The 10,671-nt window shown below is 33.9% G+C and overlaps 2 protein-coding genes across 2 annotated transcripts; both read right to left on the bottom strand.

Moving 5' to 3' along the window:
* Positions 1 to 99: 99 nt before the first annotated feature.
* Positions 100 to 875, bottom strand: EV154DRAFT_432277 (uncharacterized protein; the record flags this gene model as incomplete). The annotated part of the gene is made up of 4 exons (XM_051596662.1): positions 100 to 252; positions 337 to 499; positions 561 to 638; positions 697 to 875. The coding sequence occupies 4 exons, from the start codon at positions 873 to 875 to the stop codon at positions 100 to 102; spliced, it is 573 nt and encodes a 190-aa protein (XP_051450709.1).
* A 7,445-nt stretch (positions 876 to 8,320) lies between these two features.
* On the bottom strand, positions 8,321 to 10,175 carry EV154DRAFT_607868 (transmembrane amino acid transporter protein-domain-containing protein). Its single transcript, XM_051607637.1, has 2 exons — positions 9,571 to 10,175; positions 8,321 to 9,509 (listed from the first exon to the last, which is right to left on the bottom strand). Exons 1-2 carry the CDS (start codon positions 9,765 to 9,767, stop codon positions 8,390 to 8,392), a joined length of 1,317 nt encoding a protein of 438 aa, XP_051450708.1. The 5' UTR covers positions 9,768 to 10,175; the 3' UTR covers positions 8,321 to 8,389.
* Between the last annotated feature and the right edge of the window lie 496 nt (positions 10,176 to 10,671).

Genomic DNA, 10,671 nt, shown 5'->3' with positions numbered 1-10,671 from the left:
GACCTGACAAGCATTTGACTATGGTACTGCTCATCGTCATTGGGTGTTCGACTTGTTTGTTGACTGATTTCCTATATATTATTTTTTAATAAATAGTTTTTATATATACACAGTCTTTATATTTAAGGGGGACTTTACCTTATGACAGCTTTCACAGAAAGAGTTACTGTGCACAGTACCGTGACTTCCGTCATTGCGGAGGGCCTCTACCAATAAGGTGGATTCTATAATTTCGAAGTATACAGTAAAGGCCTTATTATAATATAAATAAATTTAGTCAATGCTTTCAAACTCCATTCCGTTCTCGTAGTACAATGGGGCAAAAATATAACTTACATCCGAATGGTCATCTAGGAACATCGTAACTTTTAAAAGATTCATAGCTAAGTTGACTACAAATGTAAATGCTAAGCATACTAATGATTTCATAGCAATCCGCTCGATAACTTTGTTTTGATGCGTCATTAATGACTTCGATTCATGAATGTGTATAAAAAGTCTGGGTTATCCATAAAATATTGGTTTAATTGGGATGTAGTAAATAGCATGTATAAGCATACCTTCGTACAAACATGCCACTAAGAAATAGATTGGCCAATGCGTCACCAACAAAGTTTAGTATAATTACACCAGTACCCCTTCAAGAATAGTTAGTATAGCAGAATGATGGTTTTTTAGGTGTCTCAGCTTCCTTACCACTCTGCCCAGCATTGGGATCCGGATTGGGGTGCTTGATCCATTAATCTTTCTTGTATAGTGTGGAATGCTAGTTCATAGGGCCAGTCAGAAAAGCGCAACGTGATAAGTAATACTCCAATAACTTTGATCCAACGAGAATATCGGTCTAATTCCAAAATGATAAGTCTCATAAACATTACGACGTAAAATAGGATGTAAGCTACAGCACGTGGGTCAAAGTTTTTGGTTAGACTAGATAACGAACAATAAGAAAGCTACTTACTTATGTGCCAGAGACTACAGTGAAAATGTCATTTGTGCATGTTAGAAAAGCAGGCTTACATAATTTAAATAAGATATTTACGAAACCAATACTGGAAAATAAGCGCATGTTTTTATTTCGAACAGTGGAATCAGTCCATACAAAACACGGTGAACGAAGAGTACTGAGACTTGAGCTAGATTTACCAAGTGGCTTTTTAATCCCGAAAAAAAAAAAAAAAAAAAATCAATATCCCTTCAGTAAAATTGCTGAATAATATCTTACATTTTGCCTCGGGTCTTCTTATATTGTTTTAAACATACTGAAAAGTTTCTACAACATATCAGTACGGCAATCCACATACCAATAAGGCTAAAATTATTTACAACATTTTTTCCATATAGGCTTAACTCTACCATTATTGAAAGTTGTATTTTTCGTTGTTATTGTTATTTATTTAATTTTAATGTTTTGGCGAAATTGTGTATTGGCAGTTAAAACTAAATGAATGGTGTTGAAACCTATGCGTATATAAGAGTTAAAAGGACTTGCTCATAAATTTATGAACTTGAAGAGAAAAAAAAAAGAGAAAAAGGAAAAGAGCAAGCACAAACACGAAACAGATATATAAATATATATTATTTTCCTTTTTGTTGTTGACGCACAATGATTATACTCACACACAAATATTATTCTCAATATGGATTAGGCCCACAGGTTTGAAGACCTCAAAAGGAATATTATAGAGCATCGTGCCTTTTACCCCACATTTACCCTTTTTCCCTGGGCATTGTTTTATCCCATAACCGCTATTTTCCTTCTACTCCGAAGCTCCCATGCCTGGCAATATTTCAGTCGTCTTTCACATATGTAAATTTGGGTCTGTTATCACAATAGAAAAGCACTGATTCAGATCTAAGCAATCGTATATTTTATTCTTTACATCAGTAATTGATTGAAAAAGGCAAGCACATAGCATTTTTTGTAGTAAAAATGTTTTAAATATAAGCTACAGAGTTCTTTGAGATTACCAATATTTCGATTCACATCACGATGATGTACTCATGATACCAAACAAGGAATATACCGTTATTTTTGTACTACTGTTACATCGTAAAGAAGCTTTTTTGTTTGGGTTTTTTACTCAAGAAAGTGGAAACAAGAGTTTTCTTACTGATGGGAATGATACTCTTTTAAACGTTCGTTCTTTAAAAAAAATTCTCACGTTACCATAGTTTCTTGTTGTGCTTAAAAGTATGCATTTAACTAATCCAGCAGTTGAAAATGTCCCATCCTGTGAGTTACTTGCGGATAATTCTAAAAGAGCTTTACGGCTGGAATATAGGAATTTTTTTTCACCTAAGGCACTCTGTGAAATTAGAAGTTTTGGAAAAGCAGGAAAAAGCAGTGGGTAAATCCTAGAAATATTACATGAGGACCTGTTTCTAATTTGCTGCTTCAATAGAGAGACAGGCTTATATGTAAGACTTGGCACGTGGTTATTAAGCTATTTGGAGCACATTTTCACTGATTTATTTTAGAAAGCTATTTATACGTGAGATGACATTGACCACGAAAAAAACGAAGTGAGCAGCAGCACGATAAGTTCTTCGGACTTCTTCGGTAGTATTACTTTTTAATTTTGCTTTTATAATTGTGATATCGAGTTTGTGATTGTATGACTAGCATAATGTGAAAAACTCGGGTTATTAGAATTCTCTTAAGTCAATGTATTTAATTTTTAAGTGGATCACTACGCAGTGAAGACATACGTTATGCGAAAGCTTATAACATTCATTAGTTTCTAAATTTTGTAAGCTTTTGAGTAAATTATTTGCAATTTTTTTACAAAAGTGACTTCAAATTCTGGTGTATAGGCTATAACAGTAAGTGTCTCCAACATCAGGTTAAATGGTTTTTGTTTAAATAAGAGTCGAGTAATCTATTTAAGATACAAAATTTCTTCCCAAAAATAAATGAGCAGTACGTTCTTATAAATACATTATGTTTAAAATATGTATTGATAAGGAACGGGCCCCAGTTTTTTTTACATAAATAAGGTAGTGTTTGTGAGCTGTGAAAAAAAAATGTTTCCCGACAAATCCCACAGATGGACTGTTACACTTGACAGACGGGAGGGTCGCACTCTCTTCTCATGGCTGCATGTCTCCGCGATATCTTCATAATTAATTTTAGATATAATTATAAAGTCGATCGTCTTTTTAGATCGGTCAGCATCATAAATGAGGACTTCGATTCAATTAGCTATTACGAGTGATTCCTTGCTTTATACAAATTATTCGTGCAAGCCCAGAATAAAATTTCAATCAGCGACAGGATTAAATGTAAAAAAAAAGACTAAAGTTTGTTTTATGAGTGAATGATAATATATATACATGTATCATAATAGACAATAAACAATCGCACAGAAACTGGCGTGGTCAACATGTTTGGGGGGCATCCATTATATTAAGTCTCCGGATCAACTGGGAATTCCAATGTCGCCAAACTGGCTAATTGATAATGGTGTGACAAGTTGACTTACTTTTAAGAAAAACTATACTTTCTTGTTGGCATTACATATACCTCTTCAAAAATGTGGAAGTGACAATAAATTATTTGAAAATACACAAGAAAAGAATGAGGGCGATGTTGGTTGCGCCATTTATGTTTCGGATCACTGTCGTGCTTTTTGTTGACGATTGTCTTCTTGGGCACGCTATGATTAGTGCATGTAACTAACCTTTCATTCTTTTCATTCTCTGTTCTCCAACTTTCACGACTTGGTTTTTTGAGACTCCAAAACATGAGCTACAAGTGATGGTCGACTTATACTCATCTACTACGGCGACTTGATCATTAACAACCGAATTAAATCTTTTCAGAATCAGTTTTATGCTTTGTCCTGTATGCCCACAGATGTATGCTCCTTTTCGAGGCCAATTACTGACAAGGGAAATAATTGAAGCTAGCTTCAAACCACGGTAAGAATTCATTTCTTCTTTTGTTGGAGGATTACTTCTTATGGTACATGTTTAAACGAGTTTACTAGTGAGTCTCCTATTTTTTATGTCATATTACTTTCTCTTCTCTCTTTGAGATCGATGTCTATTTGATAGCACTCAGTCTAGTTAATTTTATATGGCGTATAGTCATATTAATAGCTTTTTTGGTTGGGTGTTGATATTGTTCACGGCTCATGATGTTACAACTTTTGAAATCGGTTAATTCTTTCAAATAGTCTGTACATGATTTTACACAACTGTTGCCATAGTTGTCACAATTCCAGGATCCATTCCTTAAATCCACAAATTTAATTAATTTTAGATCTGCTTTTATTTTATCTGGTATTTAAAGTGTGTTTGTCGATATAAGTAAACACTGCCTACGCCTTGCTTTTTTGAGGGCATACATCTTACATAGAAGGTCTTTAAGTGATAAATTTAATCTTCGCAGGTGAGAATAGATATTGTCACGATCAGAACGCTTTTCTTTCAATTGCTTGCACAATTCGGCATCCCACAGGTGAGTAGACTTATTATTCGGAGGAAAGATCTACCAAGACTCATTCTGTCCCATTCTTCTACACAAATCGATTTCCCCAATACTATACACTCTTTTTTTTTAATTTTTATCGAACCATTAACCTATTTGATTTATTTTTCGATTTAACTGCTGTCAATAACAGAACAGGGATGCACCTGATCAATGACGGAGACTTTCTGCGAATTTTAATTCATGGTTTTCTTCAACCCAGCAAACTGCAAACCAATACCGATAAGAAGTTAAATTGGAATGAGAAGCCAGAAGTCATCTTTTGTTCTTTTAATAATTCAATCTACAATATGCCAATCAAAAAAGTTTTTAATATATAAATTGTTTGTCTTAGGTGTCCTCGATTTCATGTACGCTGGTAAAAATATTACCTTTAGAACTGAACATGTTGTAGTCTTGACAGAACAAAATATAAATAAAGTAGCATAATTTACAAAAACGGATGATTTATTCTTTTCTTCTACTACAAGATAAAAGCTTCCTTTCTTGTATACTGCTTTTGCGCCAGCAGAGTTTATCAAGACATTTTGTAAATACCACATTTTATAAAAATCGATGAAGGGAGCCTAGAAGTATTTTTTTTAGGGATGTCCTTCTAAGATTATTGACAACTTAATTAATAATTTGAACAATGCTTTCATATTTTGTGTTTATGATTTTTTTTGCTTTGAAATTTTTATGCACAACATATTATTTTGGTTTTTTATGTCTATTATTATTATACAGAACAAATAAAATGTCCTTTAAGCGTTTGAAATATTCAGCATCCAATATTTTTGTCCACTGGATTTACTTGGCCTTTAAATCGATTTAAGTTTACAATTCACAAGAAGAAGCTCCTAGCGTTATTTACACACGGTCAAAGATGCCAGAACATTGTTGTTCAAAACCTCGTCACAGAGCAACAGTATATGAAGCAGTACATAGCTTTTTAAGTCACCAATTCTTCTTTCCCTTGGCTTTTAATAAAGATTTTTTTTTTATTTCATCCTCACTCTGATTTTCGTGCTAAAAAAAAATTTTAAAATGCGAGTTACTACGTAGAAAAATTAAGTTTGAGTAACTGTTGCTTAAGTGTAAGATATTAAATATTTGACATTTGAACGATACATCATGTTTCTTAATATATTGAGTGGTAATTTATAAAGTTTTTTTTTTTTTTTTTTTCAATGACTTAGCATCTAACTCATGATTACATAATATCCGTTTTACCATATTTGACTGCTTGTGCGACATGATATCTTTTTGAAAAACAGATTTTGGTAAACATGTCGTTTATTTACTTGCTTTTTTTTTTGTCTCAAACAAGCCAAAGCAAAATTGATGATCTTTGAACAATTCAATGCTTTAGTAACGAGATAAACTTGAAAAATTATTTAACAAAGCAAAACTAAAAAAATTACTATCACTAAACCAAATCCGTAGTCTACTTGTACAATCATAAAGCAAGTACATGAATAGCTACTGGAGACAATTTCACACAAATGATAAGCCATACTAGAACTTATATCTGTAGATTTTTACAGTACAAGGAATATAATAGGGCGAGTTTTCATTTCTTGGGATGTAAGGACTAGCTAACACACAACCGACCGTTATGGATGATTTCAAGGGAAGAATTCAACAAAATCTTGCAAAGTTAGTATCCCAAGTATTAGGAGCGGTGTAACACATACTTTTTTGTTATAATGTATCATAAGGTTTTTTAGCTTAGCCACATTTTTATGTTGCCTCCATTATTAACTGCCTTCTTTTTCTAAACTACTTTACAAGTCCTACCTCTCTACAATGTAAGACCTAATAAATTAATGAAGGCTTAATTTACAAATAAAAATAAGGCATATTAGTTCAGCATACGTGCGTATCGTTATTTTCGTTACATCATCTTTTGTCTGTTTGATATGTTTATCTCCATTGCGCTAGTCCTCACCCGTGCTTAATCCTTTCGAAAAAGTTTTTGTTATTATCATTGGATAAATCTATCATAAATATTGAACGCAGAGATGTGCAACCAAACCCACAATGTAAAAATTGGGGGTCTGCTACGTTTTTCCTATCTAATAATTTTGTAGACCGACAGGTACAGTTTTAGAAAAATCGGCGCTATAACAACAGCACCAATTGGGTCAAACAGAGGGAAGCAGCCTTCCGCTATAATTACCTTTTTTGCTCTCCACGCGGCAGTTTAAAACAAACTCAATTCCCTTTAAAAAAACCGTTGAGCAACAAATATAGCCTTTTTTTATATGAGAGTATATTTTGCTGCACAATCATTTTTGTTGCATGTTCCGGTAGATACTATTCGAAAGGAATATTACGTCGGCTTATTTAAATTATCTTTGAAGTGTCAAAACATGTAGATTATTCTGGCGAATAATTTTCTAAACCCCTATCGCCTTTGAGATAATGATGCATTCTACCAATAAAAATGTCGAAAGTCCACCGACTTATGATATTTCCTTTCCATCAATGTAAAAAATGAATTTTATTACGCCACAATAAGAAAATTTGATAAGGTCAGATATATAGAATCTATAGCATCTAGTTTAGGAGAAGTAAACGCAATAAGTTATGTTTTAAATAGAAGTACCACGTTTTAGCTGCTAATCAAAATATGAGTACGTGGATCTATAAGTTTTTTATCTAAATCTTAATTCAGGGTTCGACATTATTAATTAATTGTGGGGAAATTCCATTTTCAGGGAGAGGATGGGGGGGGGGACTTGAGCTGAAATTTTGCCATACCGGGCTCATGTTTCACAATTAAGTTTAAAATGCGATGCTTTATAATTATAGTTGGCAATCTTAAGTATTTCTAAAAACTTGATAATTTAATTGTATATTGATCTGTAGACACCTGGTATCATTAATAGTAGGGTGTAGCAGCTGTAAGAAAAATACTCAAAGGTACGGATTTTTATTTATCCGGTTTGAACCAAAAAAAGCTATTACTTAATTTAGTAAAAATAATCTGTTATCTTTACTTGTTCTTCCCTGATAACGTAGATTATAGATTCCCTATTTAACTGTCAGCGGAGATGGGATCTACAATGGATGGAATCAAAGCACATATAAATATCGCTTAGTTTTATAAGCCTTCACAGACATTATAGCTAAGCATGCGGAGGCAACTGAAAGTGTGGGAGAATTGTGCCTGGTATATACCATATTTTTGAAGATATGTCATGTGTAACGTCAAGATCTCGTAAACCTTGAGTTAATCTGCGTTCTGAGTATAATTGTGTGGGAAAAAAAGAGATATTCTGTCAAATAAAGTAGAAAATAGGATCATGTAAAGTCATTTTGTTCATTCCAATAATTAAATTAATCTGTCCATGATCGAACAGTCTGGAAATCTTGCAGTTTCAATAAAGCTCTAGTTCGTATAACTGACTCCGCAGAAAACGGTATTATCATACGACGCGGCGAACAAACCCGATTTGATTCAGTAATAAATCCCCGGATCTACGAAACTTCTCAAAATCAGCATGATAATCATACAAATGAGCTACTGAAATATGAACTAAAAACCTTTACGTCGGCACCCAAATTAACATCATCCTGTTTGGTATGCGTTTTTTTTAACACAATAACATCATTGGATACTTTGGTTATAAAAAACCTTAACTTTTCAAATACATAATAGACAGTACCGACGTTGGCCGTAATTGTTCTGATATAACAAATAACGCATATACTGTAGGAAGAGTCCGATTAATTTTTAAAAAGAATAATATATTAAATTTATTTACTACTACATGAATTTGCTAAAACAACTATGTACAAATTTGATGTGATATATAAATCACAGCAACGAATTTTAAAGGAAGGAGAGGGGGCGAGGTAGGAGAAACGTTAAAGCATTTTGATAAAGTTAAAGGTATGATGATTGAATTACTCGGATTCGAAATCATGAATTAAAGCCTTAATGGCATCGATAGTACCGAATACACAGCCGATAATACCCATGAAAACAGTGAAGGCACAGAAAAGTAGTTCGTACCAAGGCTTGTTACGAACACCTGTTAATTTAAGATAACACAAAATGGGTAAAAGGAAGACAAGACCACAGTTAGAAAGAGCACCAATTAGACTCATGAAATCATGAAAGTAAGGAATAAAAATAGCTAAAATAACAAGGATGGCCATAGTACAAGTACGGATAACAGCACGAGCAACCCAAGCCCAGAATCGACCGAGTCTTGCATCAGTAAAGTTGGCGTAACGCTCAAACTCAAGAGAGAAAGAGGTGGTGTAAATAGGAATGGCAAGAATGACATGAATAGTCATAACAATCATAGCAATCATCTTTCCAGCGCCTTCGGGGAGACTGTTATAAATGGGAGATTGCGTATCACGACCGAAAGACCAGTAACCGGGAATGGCAGTAATGAAATAGAGACCAGTACAAGTAGTTAACCCACCGGCAATGGCATACTTCCATTGATGAGGTTTCTTCATGGCATGCTCAACATGAGGGTAAGTATTGTTACCACCGTAAGAGAAAGCAATAGTAGCAAGAGCAGAAGGGAACCCAGTCCAGATAACAGAATCAGTTTGAACAGGAATTTCAGGATGAGCATTATGGTACATGGGAGATTGAATCAATACGATAAAGACAGCAATCATAGTACAAAGAGCACCAACAGCAGCAAGAGCAGTGATTTCTTTTAAAGTCTTTGCAATCAGGGAAGGAATCAAAAGGATGACACCGATAATACAAGTCCAAGTGACAGGATTAAGAGCGCCACTGGTATAACGAAGCAAGTAGTTAAGATTTGAACTGGCAAGCGTCAGATAAAGTGCGGGACAACCAAACAGATTAAGCCAATGAAGAAAGGTGGCAATGACATAACCGGGCCAGCCAAATGCTGCAATACCAATGGCTTTAAAATCATGAAGTCTAACACCAGGTTTATAATACAAACAGCGGATCAAGACAATACCACTGTAAACAGCCATTAAGTATGAGAGAATCATAATCAGGATACCTAACCAACCACCAATCGCAAACCTAAACAATGTAATGTAAATACAATGAAAAATGGGAGTTTTACGTATAATATTTAACTTACGCATGAGGGAGACCAAGAGTACCAGTACCAGCTACAACACAGGTAACACTAAAATAGCCAGTTAAAAAAGAACCTTCTCCATGGCCAAATTCGTTGGTAACTGAGTTATTGTCATCTTCAGCATAATTGCTGATAATAGATTGGTCAACCTTGTACTTTTCGGAAGTGATAGATGGGGTATTTGATTCAGCTCCCATAAGAAAATAAATATGACTAAAAAAAGTTTTGAAGCGAAATTAAGATAAAGAGAAAAAATTCTTTGATCGGCTTACATTGATGTGTATTTATAAGAAAACAGCAATCTCGGAGTGTAGTTTGTCTACTATTTACTCCGTTATCACTTCATCCGATTAAGTTTACTTTAAAACCTAAGATTCGATATCAGCCAAGGATTTTGAATTCACTATGTAAAGACCGATTATGTGTGTAACTGTATAATCTGGGAAAGACAATAGTATGGCGTTAAAGTTTGGGGGGTGCTAGACCTGAGATACAAATAGTTTAATTTTATTGGATTTGCTTATATCCATATTTGCCGCTTACATTCAGAGCTTCTACCCTACACACCAAATAATTCAACTGTTTTCTTAAGTAGTTTACTTATCATAAAGACTGTTTTCAAAAAAAGTGTTTGCTGTCATTTGGTCAGTAGTAATGTAGTATAATGAAGTAAAAACTGCAGAGAACCCCGGCATGGGATAAAGGTATGCGCAGTTTGAACATAATATGGGGTAAGAATTCTGTGGTACCTTTTTCCCAGATTTTGGAAACTCTTTTTCAATTTCGATCATGATGACGGTATACAGACATGTACATAAGCTCTTATTATGTAGTAGTGAGACATCAATCCTTGTTTCTAAATATAAATAGTATATGTCGTATTTGTTTCTAAAACCATATAACGTTGAATTTGATGTATGTTAAGTATCAACTTCGAACATTGGACGCCTTTCGTTGAATCTCGAAACGAGAATTGCAGTTTATACGTCTAAAAATATGATTGCTACCGTTTTTAAAGTAATAATGGAACTTTAGTGGGTTTTTTTTTCCTAACTTGCATATCCACCCATTTGGGTTTTTTTTTTTTTTTTTTTTTTTTTT

Source organism: Mucor mucedo (genome assembly GCF_025094135.1).
Source record: "Mucor mucedo strain NRRL 3635 chromosome Unknown EV154scaffold_230, whole genome shotgun sequence".
In the NCBI taxonomy this organism is placed as follows: Eukaryota; Fungi; Mucoromycota; class Mucoromycetes; order Mucorales; family Mucoraceae; genus Mucor; species Mucor mucedo.
This window is presented reverse-complemented; position numbering and strand designations above follow the sequence as displayed.